The sequence below is a fragment of the Stenella coeruleoalba genome (assembly GCF_951394435.1).
Source record: "Stenella coeruleoalba genome assembly, chromosome: 3".
Lineage (NCBI taxonomy): Eukaryota > Metazoa > Chordata > Mammalia > Artiodactyla > Delphinidae > Stenella > Stenella coeruleoalba.
In genome coordinates, this window is record NC_137148.1 from 123,335,337 (window position 1) to 123,359,185 (window position 23,849).

General features: G+C 45.5%; 1 protein-coding gene across 2 annotated transcripts in view; it reads right to left on the bottom strand.

The window, feature by feature from the left end:
• Positions 1 to 23,849, bottom strand: part of DPYSL3 (dihydropyrimidinase like 3) — a 114,675-nt gene that overhangs the window by 19,724 nt on the left and 71,102 nt on the right. For both annotated transcript variants that reach the window (XM_079915712.1, XM_079915713.1), the window contains exons 2-7: positions 18,438 to 18,526; positions 13,705 to 13,889; positions 11,091 to 11,255; positions 8,714 to 8,775; positions 7,723 to 7,803; positions 3,659 to 3,727 (exon numbers count right to left, since the gene is read on the bottom strand). In XM_079915712.1, the coding sequence (XP_079771838.1) occupies positions 3,659 to 3,727; positions 7,723 to 7,803; positions 8,714 to 8,775; positions 11,091 to 11,255; positions 13,705 to 13,889; positions 18,438 to 18,526 (651 nt within the window). The remainder of the gene's footprint in view (positions 1 to 3,658; positions 3,728 to 7,722; positions 7,804 to 8,713; positions 8,776 to 11,090; positions 11,256 to 13,704; positions 13,890 to 18,437; positions 18,527 to 23,849) is intronic.

Sequence of the window (23,849 nt, forward strand, 5' to 3'; positions counted from 1 at the left end):
TGCTGGAGAGGGTGTGGAGAAAAGGGAACACTCTTGCACGGTTGGTGGGAATGTAAATTGATACAGCCACTATGGAGAACAGTATGGAGGTTCCTTAAAAAACTAAAAATAGAACTACCATATGACCCAGCAATCCCACTCCTGGGCACATATCCAGAGAAAACCATAATTCAAAAACATACATGCACCCCAATGTTCATTGCAGCACTATTCACAACAGCCAGGACATGGAAGCAACCTAAATGCCCATCAACGGATGAATGGATAACGAAGATGTGGTGTACACACACACACACACACACACACACACACACACACACACACACACACACACACACACACACTGGAATATTACTCAGCCATAAAAAAGAACGAAATAATGCCATTTGTAGCAACAAGGATGGACCTAGAGATTATCATGGCCCTAGAAATTATCGTAAGTAAAGTAAGTCAGAGAGAGACAAACATCATATAATATCGCTTAAATGTGGAATCTAATAAAATGGTACAAATGAACTTATTTTAAAAACAGAAACAGAGTCACAGACATAGAAAACAAATTTATGGTTACCAGGCGTGGGGGAAAGGGGAGAGTAAATTGAGAGATTGTGATTGACATATACACACTATTATATATAAAATAGATAACTAATAAGGACCTACTGTATAGCACAGGGAACTCTACTCGCTACTCTGTGATGAAATCAACTATACGCCAATAAAAATTAAAAAAGGAAGTGGAGATAGGGAGGATGTATCAGGGGACGGTGGGGTGAGAGCAGTGTCTGGCCAGAGTGGGCGCTGCATCAGCGAAGCTAGAGTTTTCCCTTGGCCTATTCTCTCCTCTCCCAGTGGTTATCACAAAGGCCACATGTGATGGAAGTCTTTGCTCCCCAGTCTGCCCAGGGCAGAATCTCTGGCAAAACACAATCCCAACACCAGTATGTATAAATAACCAGTGAAGGCAACTAGGCATTAAGTCCTTTCCTGCAGCAATGGGTGGTCAGCGACGGGTTCGTTCCCACAGGCATTTCTTACACTAATAATTCCCAGGCTTCTCAACGCAAAGATTTCTTTTATCACTGATTTTCCTCCAGCCCACCCTAATGTAGAATTCATGTTTTCAAATATACTAACCGACCCAGTTGAATTTAATGAGTAAGAAATAATAAATCATCCCTTATTTTATTAACAAAGCAGGATCTTAGAGCTCAGCCTCTCTCATGAGCTGGATCTGTGTTCTGGTTCTGCCACTTAGAAGCCAGGTGATCTCAGGGATGTTACACAACTTCCCAAAGACTCAGTTTCCTGGTCCATAAAGCGGGGATAATAATAGGACGTGACACACAGGGCTGTTCAGAGAATTAACAGAGTTCATCCTTGTAAGGCAATTAGCTCAATCCTGGAACAAGGCAAGTGTTCCTTGAAGGCTAGCTATTGGTTGCATTGCTGATGACGGCTTCTGACCAGTGGGAGAGCCTGCGTTACTACCCAAAGCCCGAATTAGTCCAATTCAGCCCAATGCAGACACGCTGGCGTTTTTCCTTTCAATCAGCAACAGCTCCTTTTTAGATGGATATGACCCTCTGGTTAGCCATGCAACCCAACACTTTAAAGAATATCGAAAATAGCTTGCAGATACATGCCCAGTGTTTGTATAACGCAAACCAGTCACTGCCCTTGGTGAGTGTGACTTAGGAGAAAGACTCTAAGAACTTGGCTGGTCCAGCCAGCGTCCCCCAAGCTGCACTTTGTTCCATATGGTGAGATCAAGATCCTGGAGCCCCAAGCACAGGTGAACGTGGCCACCTTCCTGAAGCACCCAGACGTCAGAGTGGCTGTCTCCGAGCCTCGGCTTCAGCTCTCTGAACAGCATTACTCCAGATGCTATCTGGGTGTGCTTTGAACTGAAGAGGGGCTTCAGAGCCCCTCCTGCGCCCTCCTTCTTCATGCCTGTGCTGCCCACTCCAGCTCCTTCACGACTGCAGTCCCGGCCCCTTTGATCTCATCCCCCCTGCTCCAAGCACCGCAGGGTTTTCAGCACCTTGACAACATGACTATCTTTGGAAGGTTACATCACCCTCCAACTTCACCCAAACGGGCTTCCAGCGTTGTCGAGATCTGCAGCTGAGAGGCTTTTTACTAAAAAGGAGATGGGAACAGGGAGGAGAGTAGGGTTGGGGGGCGGGGTTGGAAAAACAAACCAAGGAACAAAAATAGACTCTGCTCAGAAATCCCCTGGCTGCTGCTGCAGAAATCGATCTTGCCAGGACTTCTCCACAGTGAACAGCATTGAAGAAGTTTCACAAACAGTACTGATCACCCTGGCCTACTCACACAGGGTAAACAATTTTCCAGTCCCTCAAACGTGATGGCCAGTGGCTTAATCTCTCTGAGCTCCTGCTTCTTTATGTAACGATAATACCCAGACTGGGGCAAGGATAACCGTTATCTCCATTAAATGCAATGAGCGTAGTACTGGGTATAGGCAAATACTCCAAAGAAGGGACCTGGTATTAAGGAGACCGACTTTTCCGGAGGGCTGTGACTGTAACCTTGATCACACAATTATAAATTATTTCACCTGGCAACAAAAATATCATTAAACACAATGGAGCTTCTAGGGTGCTTATAATGTTCTGTTTCTCCAACTGGGTGCTAGTTACACAAGTGTGTTCAGTTTGGGAAAATCCATTCCTTTATGAGAGGAACAGTATTCTCTATGTGTGCTACGTTTTCTTTTTTAAAAAGATCCTAACAGAGACAGCCAACGGGAATACTGTGATTTCTGGTTCTGGCTCCTTCTTCTTCCTGTTGTAGAGAGTACGGAGCTTGGGATGATACAACAGGAAAGGATTTGCTTTGTTGACATGGAGGGCCTGGAATTTGCTGCAGGTGTCAGACCCAGGCTGATCTCCCAAAGCCAATGGGCTCTCAGCCATATGGGCAGCCCATTCCCAGCTCCAGGCCTGTGCCAGCAGCTGAAGCTGCTGACAGCTCAGAGACGTGGAATCAGCCACTAGTTACCATTCGTTGGTTCTTTAGCTCCTAAGCACTGATGCTAATCAGCATTCATCTTACACGTGGGAAGAACGCACCTGGATGACCTCATCACCACACACAAATCAATAGATATAATGTCTACGACAAACCCATTCGGCCCCCTGTCGATATTGTGCAGGACTCATAATATGGAATAAAGCAATAGTGGAAATGTCTGAGATTCACATGATTAAGAAAGGATTTAGATATTTACCAGTCCTAATGAGTAACTGTGCAACACCCTCCGACTTGTATTGTCTTTAGAGAGATCAGGGGCCACAAGTAAACACTGGCTTTCCACTCCTTGCTAATTTCCTCAGGGGCCTTGAGTTGGGTCAGTCAGATGTGGTCTTTGGAAGAAATGTTCCAGTTTCTGTCTGGTATTCACAGAGTCCCACCACCTTTCAGAGATGTTTGTTCACACACCTTATGTGTGTGTGCCAACAGAGGGGGAGCTGAACGCAAACACTACAATGTAAAATGGGCAGCAGGCCATAAAGCAGGCTGCTGCGATGACGGGAGTCTCCCGGAAGATGAGGCTAAAAAAAAAAGAGCCTCCATTGCTACTGCTTCTCTCCCTCCACCCCTCTCCCTACCACATCCTCCTGAAAATTACCTCCTCTGGTCTGCTCAGTACATGGCCTTCTGGGCCAGTTATCCCCATTTCCAACATCCGGGTTTGCTCCTAGAATGAGAAAAGAATGGAGAAGAATTTTTATATGAGCTCAACCAAGGTTTGAAAGAGTTAGGCTGGTATATTCTAATCTAAAGATGTGTTCAAGGGAAAAAGAAGAATCAAATGGGGATGTTGAACAAATTTGTTAATTCTATATCTGGAATTGCAAAACAGGGTAGAGTCTTAACTGAAAGAAGAAAAGAGCCTTTAAGGGTGGCTTTTTTTATTAAAAGGACGACAGTCTGTCAAAGTATCAAGTTTTTTCTCCATTACACGTCAAGTCGCACCAGCTCACTTATTCTTCATTTCTTTCAGATGCAGACACCTCTGAAAGGACACTGGCTTAACTCGTTTGTTTATTCATTCATGCATTTTGAAACCCATTCCTTCAACAAAATGTATTGACTACCTGCTCTGGGAGAGGCTCCAGGTTAAGCACTTGAATTAACTTCACGGAGCTTACAGTTTCCTGCTCTGTTTCTCAAAGTCTGCTCCATCCACCACCTGCATCAGAATCTGCTGAGCTGCTTTTGTAAAAGTGCAGATGTCTAGCTTCACCCAGGTCTACCAACTCAGAATATATGAGATCAATTCTAGGTTTTTGTATTTTAATAAGCCCCTCGGGCTTTCTCGTGCTTCAAATGTTTGGCTATAATAAGCCGATTCAGAATTTCACCAGACTAAATCATGCCTCTAAACAGCATTACCTGACTTAGCCTTTTGGTCAAATTCTATTTAACTAGGCTGTGGATGTGGCAGAGCTCTCTACCCCTCATAGCTGATGGCTAACTTCCTCAGACTCGGCCAGCTTTCTGGAAGCAGGAGGCTGGGCTAATCAGAACTGGCACAAATCCCCAGCCGCAGATCTGCAGTTCTGCAGGCATTCACGCTCAAGCACTGAGCCCCGTTCCTAGGAACCTCGTGCTGGTGACATAGGAGACGAAGGAGGGAGTGAGCTGAACGAGGCTTTGTCTCACCTGGAAACAATGAGATGCTTACAAAGGAAGGGATCCCTTCGCCCTGGCAAAGAAGAACTCTTTTTTTGTTGGGTTGTTTTTTTTTTAATTCACGTACATTTTTTAAAGAGGAGGAGGAGGAAGGTGCGTATGCTATCAGCAACCACGAGAAGTAAAATGGTCACTGCCTCTCGCTCGACAGAACTGGACCAAAGGTCAGACAGAGGTTGATACTTCCAGCAAAGTACCTCCACTTTTCATTCTTCCTGTTCCATGTATCAAAGCTTAGATTAAATACAATTTCTTCCAAACTCTGGTGACTTTTGACACTGAACTGCCTCGTGAAGTCACACAAGGGTTGAGGTGTCCAACTAAAGCATCTTCCATCTCACACGACGCTCTCCTTCCTATCTGGTCCAAAAGTGCTGCGACAACGCACAGGATGGAACTCGCTCGAACGATGGTCTCCGAGCACATTCCAATCACCAGGGCAACTTTTCCGTAATACACCTGACTGAGCTCTCCTACGACCTCCCGAAGCTGGATCTCTGGAACTCGGAGAATCCCAGGGAGCGTTCCTTAAGCTCCATGGGTGATTCCAGTGCACTGCTCACGTTGGGATGGCCTATACGCAAAGCCACGGTGTCCCTATAGCTGGAAGGTTAAGAATAACATGTAGGGCTTCCCTGGTGGCGCAGTGGTTGAGAGTCCGCCTGCCGATGCGGGGGACACGGGTTCGTGCCCCGGTCCGGGAAGATCCCACATGCCGCGGAGCGGCTGGGCCCGTGAGCCATGGCCGCTGAGCCTGCGCGTCCGGAGCCTGTGCTCCGCAAAGGGAGAGGTCACAACAGTGAGAGGCCCGCGTACCGCAAAAAAAAAAAAAAAAAAAAAGAATAACATGTAAAGACCCATGGATGCCACCTGCCATGGGTGGGGGAGGTGTGGGCACCTAGAGGCACCGATCTGTAATTACGTCACAGTTTCGGTTGCTCCAAGAGGAAAGGGACCCTGTCTTTTTCACCTTCCCCCTCCAAGGTTTGGCACATAGTAGGCACTCAGTAGATATTTGTTGGACGAAGGGCTAAAGACGCTGTACTCTCCGACTGCCCTTCCAGCTTGAAACTTTTGAAAATGTCCCTTGTTGGTACCCTTAGAAAATACTTCTTGCTCTTTAGTCACTTTGCATAACGTGTAGCAAAAACTCCGAGTATAGCAGCTGTCTTCATTTAAACAATGTGATAAAATCTTTCAGCTTGAGCTGAATTTAATAAACACATACACGAAACTCATCCAAATGGAAAAGCGCCTTTATTCTTTTCCTGACCGGGAACAGATCTTCCCAAGGTGGGTTGGAGGCGGGGAGGCGGTGCGGAAGCAGACACACTTCTGTGCTAAGAAGCCTCAAAAGGAAGCTGGAAAGGGGCTGTGAGTCGGAGCCTGTCTGCCTCCACAGAGGCTAGGATGAAGAAGCAGGGAGTCTGATCGCTAGGGCATCTGGAGGGAGGGCTGGGGCGTCTGGCTGCTGCACGGAAAGTTTGAGAATGGGGAGGAGAGACAGCTCCACCACCACCAGGATGCCTCCCATGGGAGCAAGGCATCTGGAGCCTCTTCGGAAAATGACTTCATTATCTGGGTGTGCGGGGGATGTGGGAGAAGGCTGTCAGGGGCCTGACTAATTAACCTCCTCGGTCATAAGGGAGTGGAAACTGCACGCTTAACTCACCTCCTCCGCTAGAGAGACAGCCGTGAGAGTCTGAAATCCTAACAGCTGGAGCCTGCACAGCCCGGGCGCTGCCTCTCCGGGAGCCTGTAGCTGGACTGGTGGAGAAGGACCCTTCTCCACCATCTCTGGGTAAAGATGCTCACTGAGGCACATCCCCTGAGAAGCTAAGATTGTGTTCTCCCACTTGCTGGCTGTGATCCCTGGGCCAGTGACCTCATCCTTCAGAGCCTCAGTGTTCTCATCTATAAAACAGGGAGGAGGGTGGGCGCCACCTTGAAAGGCTTGGACGAAGATTAAATGGGAACATACGAGAGCCCTGACTAGGGCCTGGCACATGGTGGGAAGCGCTCCCCAGGTGGGTCCTGCTGTTAGAAGCTGACGGGTCTGAGATGAGGGTCGGCCTCAGTGTGTTCCCACACCCCTGCCGACCACATTCGCCACGTCCTGGACAACTTCTAAAGCACAGCCCGAGTACTCGAGAGCTCTGGAATGCATCTGTTTTGGCTCCCCGCTATAGCCTAGTGCTGCACAAGGCACTGCACTGGCACAAAGCACTCAGGAAATATTCTTAAAAGAATGAATAATGGTTTCTTGCTGTTAATGTTATCGAATGGACTAAGAGAGCTGACACTGTTTGCTGGCGGCTGCCTCCTAGCGGAAGCCAATCCTGAATGCTTCCGAGATCAACAAAACCCTGGCGAAGACACGTCTGTGCATCTAGCCCATTAAGCAACCCAGGAGATGGAGAGAGAAGTGCTTTCTGCTTCCTTACAAATGATCGATTTGGGCCTTGGGGCCCTTGCTTTCATCACTCTTTCCTCAGGTTTCTCAATATGATTTCTAGGAAATCAGTGGGATGTCTGATCCCCACAAGACCTGAATTCATTATCTAAGGCCATGAGTTCCACAGTCCTGGCTCAGATTTCCAGCTTCTGAAAAATGCTGTCTTAGAGTTTTTCTTTAGGACTGAGCACGACACGTACCTTGGACTCATTTTCAAAACAGACTCAGCGATGCTCTCCCACTAAATGGCCCAATTTGAAAACCTCCTCTGCCAGGATGCCTTTTCTGATTCCCCAGAACGGCCAGACGGCTCCCTGCTCTCCAGCGTCTTCTGCTTTCTCCCTCGCTTGTCTATTTGCCCTCATAATTCCTCCTCCTAGACTGTGAGGTCCTTGAGGGCAGGTTCTGTTCTTAGCAGAGTACTTACGAGGGTGCCTGGCCCATACTGAGAGCTCTGGCAACGCTGAAGAAATGAGAAAATAAATGGGAGGCAGACCCTAGCCCAAGCAGGAAGTGTACTGCAGGGAGCTGCACTGTGTTACCTGGGCAATGATATCCCCATTCTCAGCGTGCACCTGAGCGATGGCTCCCAGCTCTCCCAGACAGGTGAAGATCTCATACAGCTGAAACAGAAATGAGTCTTTGTCACATTCACAAGACCCAGTGCTTTTAGCAATCTCATGCAAGGGCCAACGACTAGGGCCAGAGCTAAAATAAATGGGATGAACTAGAGGAAATAAGTGACTAGGGCAGAAATACAGACCAAAACATGCACAACCAAAGAGGAGTGCTAATCCAAAGGAACTCTAGGAAACTATCTATATAAGGAACCCAGCATGTCTCCTAGGCAGACAGGGCACACATCTAACAGAGTGATACTGACCCCCCTACTCTGCCTCCTGCACATACTTTAAATGGAATTACTTCCCACTGAACTCAGATAGAGCTTCAGAATCCTTCTTAACACTCCTGAAAGGCACTGCAGCCTGGCCAGAAGCTAACTCAAAAGCTGAAACCTCTATCTCTTAGCCCCTCAAGGCAGACCACCCTTCATCTCCTTGCCCGGTGGTATGGGAATTCATTTTCTGTATTTCTTCTGAGAAGCTGAGATTTATCTAAAACAAGCATACCCCATGCATTTCGGAGAGAGAGAGTCAGAGGCAAGCTGGTACGATTACCCCAAAGAGTAGACGGCCCTCCTTAATCCCACAGGGCTGAGCACTTACACTCTCCCTGAGTTCCCGAGGGGTGTAGAGTTTGTTTGGTAGATGGGAGATTTAGACACGCCCTTCCTCTTGTCCTTTTGAGAAGGCTGCTACCAGTGGAAATGTTAGTTCCCTGTCTGCCTTGCCCCGGGCACCCTGCCCGTTACCTTATTTGAAATGTAGCGTAAACGGCGAGGACTTCAGGAAGCTCTCTTGCCCAGCAGTCTCCCACACTGACCACAGTAACTCATGTGCAAAGAGCCAAGGTCACCGGCAACCACAGGAAAGCCATCCAGAGACCCCAAACCACACAGTGATGGGTTATTACCTCTGTGTTCGACATTTGATACAAATCCTTATAGGCCATGTAAACCATGAAGGAGTTCACCCCTGCAAGAGAGGGATGGGAGGGAAGACAGGAGGAAGACAGCATTATCACGACCCTGCTGCATCCTGTGCTCCCACTGTGACACCCCCCGGGCCCTGAGGGCATCGCAGGCCCCTGCCCAATGCAAAGCGGATGCGTCCCATTCTCCAAGAGCATTTTTCTATTTCCTCCTCTACCCTGTAAAATTGATGATTCCTATGATGTCATAGCAGAATGGTCTCTTCTTCTGCGGCTCCTTCCTGCCTCCCCCTCCACAGTTCCCAGCCCAGAGGGCCAACAAGCCTCGACACTGCTCAAGGCAGGATACAGTGTCAGGAATCACTGCAGCACACTAGCCGTGTACACACACTAGGAGTGGCACCACGTGCTGGGTCAGCGAGCTTGGAAACCCTAACCCCTTGAGCCTCGGTTTCCTCATCTGTAAAATGGAAAAATAACACCATCCTGCTTCGTAAGGTGGTTGGAAACTTTAAAAGACAACACATGCAAAACTCTTAGCACCAGCACGTGGTTGATCTCCTGGGAGCGGTTTATTTTGCTCTTTGTGGGTGCCTGCTCTCCATCAGGCCTGGGCAAGGTGTTGGGTCTGAGAGAGAACTAAGATCTAGAGCCTGTCCTAGGGGAAGTAACAGAGCTAATGCAGAGAAGTCAAGGTTCACCTTGGGCTTAAATATCTAAGTCACCAGCGTTACAAGGAAAGAGCCATTTAATTTCTCCCCCCAAATACACTATTAATAGAGTAATTTACAGAAACAGGTGGGACTGGGGGACAGAGAGTCATTTAGAGGAAAGGAGGGTAATTTTGTTCTCTAGCCATTAGGGCCATCTCAGCCCACAGTACTCCAGGCCAAAAGTGGACTGTAATCTGGGACCTTCCCTACCCAGAATGGTGCAACTCAGGGTAGTTTTTCCCAACACAACCCTTCCCACAAGCCTCTGGGTCATCCGTGGTATGACTCAGGCCCTTCAGAAGGGAAGTGGGTGTTAAAGCCATTCACTTTTCTACCTAGTTGAGATGCAGTGTGAAAGGAGACACAGAAAGAAGGGAGGCAGGAGACTTCCCTGGCGGTCCAGTGGTTAAGACTCCACACTTCCACTGCAGGGGGCGCGGGTTTGATCCCTGGTGTGGGAACTAAGATCCCGCAAGCCGGCTGTGCAGCCAAAACAAAAAAAGGGAGGGGTTAATCTCACCCTCTGTATCAGATAGTGAGAACCGGGCAGAGCTTGTGGGGTGAGCGGGGGATGCAAAGGAGAGCTCGTCCTCTGGGAGGTCATCCCCTCCCCCGAACCCCCAGCACACTGCCTTCCACTGCACTCCTGGCCTTTGCATCGAGACTGCTCATTGATGACAGTATTATAAAATTTGTATAATAATAATTATAATAATATTATTAGTACTAGTATCGTAGCACTATTGTTACTATTATAACAATATTCTGCATCTTGCGGCATTTATCCTATTGCTCTGCACCGGCCTGCTTCCTTTTGCCATGGATACTGGCAGAGGCCATTCCTCATACTCCCCTAAGTCCTCCAGGCCCCCCTCGGATGCGGAGCACGTCACATGTCTGCGTGCGTGTAGAGAGGGTGGTGCGTGTGTGAAATACTTGACCATCGGAACACAGAAAGAAGTAAACATAGAAGAATCTAAGTCAATGGGAACCTAAATCATGGACTCATAGAGAGGACACAGACACACGCAGATACACACACACACACACACACACACACACACACACACACACACACACACACACACACACACACACACACACACACACACACACACCTTTCAGGCCCTAAGCTCCTATCTGGAGTACGAACACATCTTTGCTCCCAGAAATGTCTTAGCCTTTTCCGAGGATGCTATTGTTACATAATAGTAATGGTTGGATCTTTGGAATCACAATGATAGAGGTTAAACATTCCTAATCTCATATGTACTAGCTGTATGACCTCATGTAAGACGTCAACCTCTCCTGACCTCAGTTTCTTCCTCTGTACAATGGGCAGTATTGCACGGAGGTGCAGAGCACAGGCTTTGGGTAGATCTACTGCTTACAAATTCTATGATCTTGGGCTACTTATTCGGAAGCCTCAGGTTCTCCAACTGCAGAGTAAGGATAATAATCCCTATCTCATGGGGATCCTGTAAGGAATAAGTAGGATGGCATAAAGTGTCTGGTCCATAGTGGTACCCCTATATCTGGCATTCATACTCAGGGTTCCAGGGTCCAGCAAGGAGAAGCAACTAAATGAGTGGACAGTATGGGAAGGACAGGCAAGGGGGAAGGGAGGAAGGCACATCCGGGCTCACCTTTGTCCTTGATCAGGCTCTGCACTTCCTGCTTGACGCTGTCATTCCAGTGGGTAATGTCCACGTGTAAGGAATAGTCACAGCAGCTCTTGCCATCGGCCCACTCCCGCCACTTCTCATAGGCCTCCGTCAGGCTGGACTCGGGCTCGGGCACCACGTGGTCAACTGAACAACAGAGGCCCCGCACGGGCGATTCATCAACACAGCCTTTGGTCCCCTCTGTACGGGTCTGCTTTTGCTTGCTTAGCTACGACAGCAAAGTCTCTATTTCCTGAGCATAGGATTAACCTTAGAAAGGGTTCCCGGGTGGTTTCAAGGTTGCTGATGATTCAACTGTCACTTAGCTATGGGATCTTGGGCAAATGACTAGCTTCTCTAAACCTTAATTTTCTCATTCTTAAAACGGGCACCAAGTGGGGATGGGGACAGGGGTAACACTGCCTTCCCTCTAAGTTTGTTAAGGGATTAAATGGGAAAATGCATGGGAAGTGCTTCACCTGAAGCCTGGCACATAGTAAGCGCTCCATCAATATTAGCTATCAATTGATGAGCGCCTACTGCATGCCATTATTACCAGCATTACGGGAGTCACTGCTGGTGATCCAAGTTGGACTCCCTTTTATGGGCAGAAGGAGGGGCTTTAAAGTTATGTCTGGGCACAGGAGAATGAATGCTCGTGCTTACTGCCGTAGCAAAGACCTGGTATCGGTTAAGTGAACTTGACGCTTGGCCCACAGATATTATTTCCATGCAAACTTTTTGTCCAGAATATGGTTTCTTTGAGGCCAAAACCTACTCTTGCAGTACCTGCAATGGTGGATAATACTTTTAAAAAGAGTAAGATTTACACCAATAACATTGGTGAGGTTAAGGCAAAAATTAGAGTTTTTCATAGTTCCCCATGGCAGTCGAGAGAAAGTATGAATTGGTACAACTTTCCTAAGAACAATTTTGAAATGTAGATCAAAAACCATGACATTTTTCATACCTCAACAATTATTCCTATGCCTAAGAATTATCCCTAAGGAAATAAACACGGCTATATGCAAAATCTGGGTTCTCAAGATGTCTGCCACTATTTATATATTCATGTAAGTGAAAAACTGGGAACAAAGTCTTACAATAGGGAAGTTTGGGTAAATACATAAATTGTGATACCTTCATAAAACGGATGTCAGGAGCCCATTTAAAATTTGGTAGCATAAAAATAAATGAATGGAAAGATATACATGACCTATTAATTAGTGAACATAGAAGGCTAAAGCACAGTATGTTTATTACAATCCTTTTTGTTAAATAGAAAAAAATATATAGCCAAACTGTGACAGGGAAGTGAGATTTATGGAGTTTTTTTTTCTTTTCTGCATACGTAGGGTTTTTAAATTATCTACAAAGGACATGTACACTTCTGTTGTTCTTATATGCTTTCCTCTCTTCTCACGTGGAGCTCCTTCCCTAATGCAGAAGTCCAAGCCTAGTGCATATGTCCAGGTTTCTGAACAGGTCCAGCTCCTCGGCAAGATGGCAGAAGGCCGGGCCAACAGCACTGATTTCCTCAGCCTTCTAGCGCAGGCAGCCTACGTGCGCTTATCGGAAAGCAAAGGCATGGAGCTATGTTACTGATGCTTGGACCCACACCAGGGCCTTCGTGGGCAGGCCGCTGCCGAGAAGTCAGCTGGCTTCCTCCCTTTGGTCTCCCAGAATTGCACCTTTTATGGCCCTGGCACAATTTTCCTGGGTTCCCACACCCAACTAGCTGAAGCTGAACCCTGCTACTGCTCCCGTTGAAAGGAAGCAAAAGACAGTGAATAATATAGCTCAGGCTGTACTGAGTTCTTAAGTGGATGTATACCGTGGTAAACAGTGCTCTTGCTGACCAAGTCGGGGGGGCCAGGGCTGGGACGGGAGCCAATTCATTGGGATTCCTTTGGCTTAGGAAGGAGTGCCCTGGAATGCTATCTGCTCAGTAATCCGGCATTCAACTCCCTAGGTCTCTTTGGAATTGCAAAAGTCACCAGAAAAACAAAACAAAACAAGAGAAACAACCCCCCAGCTTGCCCAATCTTAAAGATACGAATTGGTCAAAACACAGCACAGACTAAATAACACTAACCACCAATGAAGCCTCCTAAGCTCTCAAGAACTGTTAAGTCTCATCATCATTCTCTCTGGGATGCTTCTCAGCCCCATTCTCACTGCTCTGCCTGTACTCTCTGCCCCTGCTGCCTCAGACCCAAGCTGGAAGTCCTGAAATTACTTTTTGCCCACCATCCACAACTTTTTAAGTCCACTTTCCACAGAGACTGGCCCAGAGGTGATACGTGCTGATTCCCCACCCATGGTATACCGGACCCCTGCTCTAAGGCAGACAAAGAAGACACCTGCTTTCAAGGTCATGAACCTCCTGAATCTCCTCTATGTGGTTACAGGAGCTGCCAATGTCCTCACCATAACCAGCTTTTCTCAGGTCTCATCAGGCAGAAAGTCCAAAAACTGAATTGAGGGGAAGTGTACGAGTTACCAACAGAGACCACTGCAGTTAACATGTTAGTTAAACTCACTCCCTAGGACCCCTCGCACGCTTTACAGAAATGTGTAAAGTCGGGGGACTTACTGATCATGGTGGTGCCCCCCGCTAAGGCAGCCTTGGTCCCTTGGAAGAAGTCATCCACTGTGGTCATTCCCTTGTAGGGCATCTGGAAGTGAGTGTGGACATCGATGCCTCCAGGAATCACCATTTTCCCATTGGCCTCAATGGTCTTCACCCCTCCAGGGACAATCAGATTGTCTCCAATTTGCCTGGTGAGACAGGGAAGCAACCAGCAATTTAAAAGAATGACTTCCAAGATAAACACAGTATTATAAGGATTTGCAATGTTGTAACTTATGTTTATCAAAGTAGTCTTTTGCAAGTGATTCACAAGTTTAGCAATCTAGAAACAAATAAAGACAGGTATCCATAACAGAAAACATTTTTATTACAAGACATTGAATATAGTTCCCTGTGTTATACAGTAGGACCCTGTTGTTTATTTTATATACAGTAGCGTGTATCTGTTAACCCCAAATTCCTAATTTATCCCTACCCGCCTTTCCCCTTTGGTAACCATAAGTTTGTTTTCTACGTCTGTGAGTTTGTTTCTGTTTTGTAAATAGGTTCATTTGTATCATTTTTAGATTCCATATACAAGTGATATCGTAAGATATTTGTCTTTAACTTGCTCCACTTAGTATGATAATCTCTAGGTCCATCCAGAAAACAATTTTTTTATAGACACAAAACAATCTGATATGCTGTTTGGTAGGACCGTGTGTCCTGGCTTAGTACCGTAACCCCAGTGGCTTAACCATGTCTAGAATATAGGGTGTGTAATAAATATTTTTTAATAAGTGTTTTTATTATCCTTTTCATTTTGTTCTTTATTTAAAGGTCAGGAAGAACATTTGCAGAAGGACCGAATGGCTGTAAAATAATGAACTGTTAGGAGAGACTGAAGGAGGTAAAGAATCGTTTTAAAGAATAGGTGTGTGAACTTTGCTATCCTCTAAATGGGTTCATCTGTGCTCCTAATAACAAATGGAATCTGTCTAGGGCATTTCACAACTCAGACTTCACTCTCAATTCCATCCTTCCCTGATAGTTTATCTGTCAATCACAGCTGATGGCAGATTCTCAAAGAGGAAGCCAAAGACGCAGATGCCTACACCAGCTGCTTTTGTACGGTCAGCATCTCAGTAGAAGTTTCAAGCCAAGGAAGGTGATTATGACAACCTCCACCAGACACAGCTTCACCCAAGAAGCTTCAGAGCATCCCAGGGAGGCAGAGAGGGGGAGACTGGGGTGGGAAGGAAGCCAGTAAGTACGCCAAGGGCACACTACACAAGACAATTGGCAAATACAACTATTCCTAGCACAATGTAACCACATAGACCATCTACGTTGCTTAGTTCACATCCTTGATTGAAACATCCAGTTAATTCCAGGTAGACTTATGATTCTTTTTTTTTTTTTTTACTAAACTTATTTTATTCATTTTATTTTTGGCTGCCCTGGGTCTTCATTGCTGCTCGCAGGCTTTCTCTAGCTGTGGCGAGCGGGGGCTACTCTTCATTGTGGTGCGCGCGCTTCTCATTGCAGTGGCTTCTCTTGTTGCAGAGCATGGGCTCTATGCGCACAGGCTTCAGCGGTTGTGGCATGCAGGCTCAGTAGTTGTGGCGCACGGGCTTAGCTGCTCCACGGCATGTGGGATCTTCCCGGAGCAGGGCTCGAACCTGTGTCCCCTGCATTGGCAGACGGATTCTAAACCACTGCGCCACCAGGGAAGCCCTAGACTTATGATTCTTAAGGCTCTACATTATCATGAGCCCTCTCCTACCTTGGGGACACATGTACCCCACTGCCAGTGGCATGAATACTTTCCGCTTTTGTTCACAGCCAGCTAAGAAAGACACTTTCCTGGGGTAGGAAGAAGTCTACCACTTGCCTGACAAAATCTAAGTTCTACAACTAAAATGAAGTCTTCCTGACATCTCTAAGAGTTCATCCTTACCACGTCACCACTCTGCCATTCCAGAGCCACCACAATTCAAAACACACTGTGGAAAAAATGCAGCCTTGATTTTAACTCCATTCTAGTCCAGATACTGGCCAGTGTGTTCTCATTTCCCTCCCTCACTGATTCACCTCTAAGAGAAATTGAGAACCAAGGGCATGAAGAGTTGCCTGGCTTGGGTGTGCCCATGTATGTATGCTTCTACCAATTTTGACAACTGGTTTAACACCCAGTCTGAAAAAGAAAAGCCTTCCCTCCTTTTCCCCACTGAACCAATCAAGGTCCCCTTAATCCTTGAAGGCATAGCTTCTATCTCCCCTCCTTGGTCAAGTTTCTACTGACAGCCAGGTCTAATAATTAAGAGTGTGGCTCTGCCCTGGACGTGAGCTATGTGGACTCGCAATCTTGGATCTGCTAAGACTAGCGTTATGACTTCGGCCAAGTTACTTAGCCTCACCATGTCTCAATTTTTTCATCTGTAAAATGTAACAAAAGTGCCTCCTCCATAGGTCTGTTGTGTAGATTAAACATTAATCTGTGTTAAGCCCAAAGAACACTGTTAGTTAGGCACATGAAAATTTAGTAAATACCAGCTATTATAATCAATAACCACCTTAATCTCACATAGCCCTCTCCTTCCTCTGGATCTCATCTGTTCTACTAATTTAATACTCGATATTGATATTATCTGGTGATGTCATGTGCTTTGCATGTACAGACATGTCACTTCCCCTAAAAGACTCTCAGGTCCCTGGGGGAAGAGAGCACGATGATTTGGGTCCCAATGATATCTACCATAGCATGTGACATAGTACGTGTCCAGTGCCTGAGACAACTTCTTTGCACATAGCAGGTACTCCAGCAATCTTCACAGGAAACAACTCTGTAAAAACTGGAGGAAATTATTTCTGTTTTTATGCTCTGTGAGTTAAGAATGTTGTTGGAGATATATCATTTTATAGGACTGGATGAAGATCATGTTTATACACCCTTTTCTCCACCACCAACACACACATCTGATGGTTAAATTCCTCCTATAACATCCTTGACAAGTGGTCTTCCAGTCTATTTTAATAGAGATGGCAAAGAAGACTCAGTTTTTGTATTCAACTATGGTAGTAGGTGCCTGAATCACTGCGTGAAGATGGATTCTGAGCCTGTATTTAGGGCTCAACTGTGAAAAGTTCTGTGATCAATTAGTGATGCCTGCCATGAGCTCTGGAATGAGGAAGAAGCATTAGGTACTAAATTTTTTTCCAACTCTGAACATCTCTAAATGAGGGAACACACCTCCACCAGAGAGTGGACTATACACAATAATGTTTTAGTAAGAGAAAAATGTAGAATTAATCGTGGCTCATATTTTGAAGAAAGTACTGTTTTACACTGGTTGGCTTGTCTAACAATTCCATTTTTCCTGCTTCTAATATGAAAAAGTATTTATGCAAATTGGCAAGGCTACCAAACACAAATATCTTCATTCTTGCATTTGTTACTCATTCATCCATTCGTTCAGTCACTCATCCATTCATTCAATGCATTGATTAATATGTTGATCTTTAGCAAGTTATTTACTCTCTCTTCCTCTTTCTCCTCTGAAAAGGGGGTAATAAGAGTACTCACTTCATAGGATTGCTGGCAGATTAAATGATAAGGCATGTAAAACATTTAACGCAGTGCCGGGCACATACTATATACTCAATAAAAGGTAGCTCTTACAAAAGTCTCTATGTGTTAAGTACTGGGGTAAGTGCTGCAGATACGGAGAAGAATAAGATATGGTCCTTGCTCTAAGAGTGCCAACAGTGTCAGAATTGCTACGATTGATAAAAGCACAGGGTTTTTAAAAGCTCATCAAATGGAAAGCTAGCCTAGATTTAGGGGCTGGTAAGGAATGTTGGCCTACAGAAAGTTGTATTTAAGCCAAGTTTCCAAAGATAAGTAAGCAATCTATAACCAGAATCTTAAGCTACCCAATGAAGCTGAATAAGATAAAAATAAAACTGAATGAGGCCAGAGATGGCTCATATGGTGGGTTGGATATACCAGTTTTATACAATATCTTATCAATGTGGGGAAGTACCCGGCTTTATGTGATGAAGGCTATGTGTAAATCAAATCCTTTTTTAAAGGTCACTATGAAGCTACCCATAAAGGTTACCTGGCTGTGCTGCTTGCAGGCATCCAATAGCAAACCATTTTGTAAAGTAATTATATATCCCTAGAGTATCTAGTTGGAAACCTTGCCTGCCCTATGTATGTCCTATCTGTGCTCTGCCTATCCAAGTCCTACCTAAGTCAAGGTTCAGCTTAAATGCCCTCTCCATCTCAAAACCTTCCTCTGAAGGGATTTCTCCTCCCTGTGCACTTCTAAATTACTTATCCTCATTTGAACTCCTTTGGTACCTATCACACTAGGCCTTATATTTTTAGGGTGCTGTGATTTGTGGACGTTTTCCAGTGACCTTAAGGACAGTGGTGACATCTCCCAATTCTCCAAGACACATAGGGTGCCCATCAGTGCAGCTTGCCCAAAGGGGCCCTTAGCATCATTTGGGTGACTGAATTCAGATTTTTCATTTCATTCATGTAATCCAAGTGAACTAAGGCTAGCTCCTATTTTTAAGGGATTATGTGCATCCAAACTGAAGGGCTAAAATAAAAACTCATTTTTAAGGAGGAGAAATGAAACACACAGAAGCGACAGGCTAGTAAGCAAAAAAGAAGCAAGTTTCCTTCTGAGCCTCTAACGAAGAAAGTTCAAAAGACAAAGCAAAGCGTACTATATACCTACTTTATTAAGCCGTCTTCCATGTAAATATCAGCGTAAAAGGATTGATCATCGTTGACGATTCTGCCTCCCTTGATCAGAAGACGGTCGCTCTAGAAAAGAAGGAAAACAAACGGGAGTCATTCTCACAGCTAGGATTTCAGAGAAGAGAGGTCTGCCGAGGTGCTCCCAATTCATTGTTTTAGACGTTTAGCAGAAACCATTTTCTTAAGACATCTGTGTGCTCAGTGCACTCAGTCTTTCTGTTAGGTATCCAGTCTTTCTCGTTTGACCCTATTCAAATTATTCTGGAGTTTCACCTCTTGCTTCTGCAACCTATCATAGCCACTCAGAAATGTAGCTACTCTTTATATTGGCTTTTTCCAGAAAGCACTATATAATGCAAAGTGGGATAACATCTACCTCAGTGCCTAGCACTCTGTCTGGTATTCTGTTGGCACTCAATAGTGATTCCCGAAAACAGAACTTAGGGTCAGGCATACAATGAAATGGCCTTTAAAAGTCTTTATATGACAGGGGGATCATGTTATGTTTAAAATTCAGGATACTTAAACATGTGCGCACATGCACACAAAGTTGTGGAATGTATAACTCAAGGTGGAGAAATTATGCAGGATTCGTATTTGCTTCACTATACTCAGTATTTCTCACATTCTCTGAAACATATTTCTTTATTGCTTTTCTTGTGAAAAAAAAATTTCCTTTCTTATGAGAAAGGTCTTTTTAAAAATTATAACTTAAATGAAGTTTGGATAAGTGATCCAACTGGAAACAAGGCACATACACTCTGAAGTTATTAATAAAATATAAACATATATTTTATTTATAAGTCAGGAGAGACACAAATCACTAGTCAGCTTTAGAGATCACAGATTTCATTAAATGAATGGAGCTTAGACCACAGCATGAAGGATGGACATAGCTTTGTTGGGTTCATGGGGGAGAAGAGAATCCCTAGGAGCCTGGATGAGTAGAACTGCAACCTAAAGAACAATGGTGGGCTGCAGTTTGTTAAGAATTCAACATACAGACTTCAACTCTCCACCCATCCATCCATCCATCCATCCATCCATCCATTATTCACACATCCACTCACTCAGCAAATAAGTATCTAATATTTATTGTTAAATAGTGGGGAGGATGCAATTGTGAGTGAGCCACACCGTCAAGGTCACTGCCTGGATGGAACTTAAGGGGAAGTCTAGCAATAAAGAAATAAAGTCATCAAAATAAGTAAAACAATGTAAAATTGTATCAAGTGTCACAAAATACAAGGGAGTGGGGCTTGTTTAAATAGAGGCTGGAAAAGGCCTTTTCAGGGAAGATCAGTTTAGATGGAGAACTGCAAGCAGAGGGAACAGTGTGTGCAAAGGCCCTGTGGTAGGAAGAAGTTTTGTTTCTTTGAAAACCTGAAAAAGATCAGTGTGGAGGAAGCTTAGGGATCAAGGAGGGAAATGGCATGAGATGATGCTGGTGAGGGAGGGCTTTCAAAAGAGGACACAGGTTTCATGGGGGAAGGAAGCCCCACAGACAGGCGGACTTCTGGCTTCCGAAATCAAAGACTGTGAACAGGGCCAGAAAATGAGAATTGAAGCTAGGACTCCTCTGGGGATATAGCCAATTACCACTTACTCTCTCCTGCTTCCAAGGTATTGGGTAAGAATAAGAAATTTCATCATACTGTATTGTCAGGGGGAAGGATTTTTTAAAGATACAGATCAATGAGGTGTTGAGACAAAACCTACATATATGGCAGAGAAGATGTGCTAATGAGGTCAAATACAAACTACTGCCACACGTGATCTCCAAGCCCCTCAGGAGCTGGCCTCTGTCATTACATCCACTCTGCTAGGTTCTATCACACGTTGCCTCATATTTTATATGGTGGCAAAACTAAGAGACACGTAGTTCTAGCCGCCTATCAGGCTCTCTGGCCACTAAGCCTTTGCAAAGATGTTCTCTCCGCCTTCTCCTATGTTCACCTACCACTGACGACCATCCTCGCCATTGTCAAGCCTCAATCAAAGGGGTTTTCCCCTAGGATACACCACCTGACTTTCCAGCAAATGCTACCTGCTCCCACTGCAGCTGAAACAATGAATTGTTCTACAAGAGTTGGTTTACTGTTCATTGGTCTCCTGACTAGACCAAAGACTCCCGTAGTCTTAGAACTATGTGTCTTTTGATCTTTTCACCTTATTCCCGTCTTCGATAGCTGTTAAATATTGGTCAAATGAATGGCTGAAGGGTGGGACACAGGAGGTGGTATTATATATCAGAATGATAAAAAGGCCATCTGAGTCAGAAAGTTATGTGAAGTGGTCGGAATATTGGACTTGTAAGGAAAAACAATTTTAATTGAAGGCTACTGTAATCTACCACTTGAACAGAAATTGCAAAATGACAGAAGGCAGTCCTAGGACTGTGCTTCTCAAACTAGGGTGCACATTAGAAAAATATAGATTCCCAGGCCCTGCTCTAGGCCAACAACTATGTATTTTATAAGCTCTATAAACGGCTCTCAGGCAGCCATCAGCCAGCCCACAGCAAGTCACAGACCAGCACCAGGAACCACTGCCCCAGACACAGTTTGTGTTGTCTGTGAAGGCAACAAAAGTTTCTCCAGCAGGAGCTTCATACTAATAACAATCTTGGCAACTATAAGAGTTCCCTCTCACAGCTCAGTGCTTTTATGATGCTCTTTGTCTTTCTAGCAAAGAGCTGAAGTAAGCTGGGTTAGGGAAAGGGGCCAGTTACTGCCTGAACTGAGCCCAGTCATGAAATATGACCATCCTCCTGCCTGGGGGCATCCAGTCCTGAGCCACTGGGGATCATCACTTCCTTCAATAAGCATGAAATATCAACAAAGGGGAAAAACCTATCAGGCCCCTTGTACATCAGGGGTGTAGTAAGAGGTGACCCAAGTGGAATTAACATCACTGAGATGGCATTGTTAAAAACTGTTCCAAGGCCAGTGAAATAAGCTTGACTCAATCATCAGGAACCTAAACAGAGCACAAAGATGAACTGTAGGCCTGGTGTAAGTTTCAGAGATGGGAGTAACAAGACCCCTGCTGTATGCACTATAGTATTAATATTATTATTTGTCTTGATCACGTAGAGCAGAGATATCAAAACCACGACTCACAGAGCTCAAGCAAATGCTGTTCCTGGGGGTCTTCAGCTTGTCCCCTGAACTTTTATTAAAGTGGTTAATAAAACTGCTGTATTAATTTTAACTCTTTCCATGCATGTGGGATCCACTACAAAGGACAACCCAGGCAAACAGTCATCAGACACAGAAGCATGAGAAAGGCAAGTCTTGGACTTGGCATTGAAGAATGATACAGCAACGACTGACCACTCCCAGGCCACATGAAAGCAGACCTCCCTGGTTACGGAACATGCTTGTCTGTACAGTCATGGACCAGCCTTAGGCAGTAACACATTCTGGGGCCCAAAGCCAACAAGATGAACAGCTCTGACAGCTCTGGTTAAAAGTTACCCTCGACGGTGTTAGAAAGGTGAGTGTGGCTCTGAGGGGCTCTTTGCTCTCTGTTCTCAGTAGCTGAGGCGGTCAGGAACCCGAGAGCTGACGCCCGAGGAGGTAAAGTGGTCTAGGGAGCCGACCAACGTTTCTCATGCATTAATAGGTATAAAGGATGAAGGTACTTCTAGAGCACACAGGGATAGTCCGGAGGGTATTTGGAACCCAAGATGAAGCTCTTCAGAGCCTGCAGCACCAGGCCAAGGACTCTGGCTGCTTTGGGCCCTGCACGGCCACCAGGGCTGAGTGAAGCCTGGTCTTGCGGCCCAGAGGGGTGCCAGGGGTACCAGCTGCCAAGCTTGGGCTCCACTGGGTTCTCCCACTACTAGGAGAATCGGGCCGACCACTTAACCAGGTGTGTGATCTTGAGTTAGGACTTAACCTCTCAGCACCTCAAGTTTTTTATTAGCTCATAGAGGATAATAACACCTAGCTCACCTCTCAGGGTGGCTGCCAGGACTAAATGAGGTGGATGAAGGGGGAAAGGTGTGTGGTGTGTGTGTACATGTATACATAAAATATCTAACACAGTAAACACCTATAAATATTAGTTATATTTATTCCACTCATTATTTACAGTACTTTAAATTTTTATAAAATGCCTTAAATTAAGAAGCATACTGGGGAGGGATTATTGTTCCCATTTTCCCAATGAGGAGATCTACACAGAGAGACAGATGACTTTCTCCAAGTGACAGCGTTGATTAGTTCCAGTTGGAAGTAAATCCAGGTCTCTCATCTCTTGGCACCAAACTGCTTTCCACCTGAGGCCACTGCACCAATAATGCCTAAACCATATGCCAAGTGGCTCTTTCCGACAGGGCTGTCCTCTCTGTTTGACACTGCATCTGACAGTTCCAGAGCAGGAACGGCTGACTTCCTCTGCAGTAGGAAACTTCAGGAATCCAATCACTTGTAAGCCACTACTTATAAAATCAGTGGATTAGACCTGCCCCTTATGGCCTGAATGTGTTAATGCAGCTTATAAAGGGACCTGATTTACAATCCAGGGTAGCAGAGGCCCCTGAAGTTTGATAAAGTCCGACCCTTTTTCCTTCACTAGGATATGACAATGATAAGAAAAATCAAGCATAAAAAATCAAGAGTCTGTGAGAAAATGGGACAGAAAAGAGACAAACAAAGAAAAGAAGGAAGGAAGGGAGTGAGAAAAGACAGAAGTACAGAGGGGACAGGGGGAGCAAGAGAGGGAAGGGAGGGGCTTCCCTGGTGGCGCAGTGGTTGAGAATCCACCTGCCAATGCAGGGGACACGGGTTCATGCCCCGGTCCGGGAAGACTCCACATGCCGCGGAGCGGCTGGGCCCGTGAGCCACGGCCGCTGAGCCTGCGCGTCCAGAGCCTGTGCTCCGCAACGGGAGAGGCCACAACAGTGAGAGGCCCGCGTACCGAGAAAAAAAAAAAAAAGAGAGAGAGGGAAGGGAGGAGGAAATAAACTTATAACAAGGGATGCTGTTAAGAATGGCTGTGATTCAAACTAGAATAGAAAATGCAAGGACAGGATCTTGAACTTAAGCCGGTTGGAGATGCTGGTTCCCATTTTAGTTTTCCTCACCTAGTCTTCAACGTAAAGAACTTAAATTACCACGTCTGTCTGAGCTGATGAGAATATGCCTCCCAGAGAACCCAGAGCCCTCCGTGGATTTCTTCTCACTCAGTAAAATCAGCCCCAGAACGGTACTTAGGACACATCTGTCCTATACTCTGCAGACATGCCAGCAGCTCAGAATAAAAACTATAATCCTAGGAAGAGAAAAAGAGAATATAAACTGAGGAAGGAGTCTTCCACAATAAAATCTTTTAGGACCTGTGTTCAAATCACAATGTGCAGACTCTGACCCTCAGTGGGGAC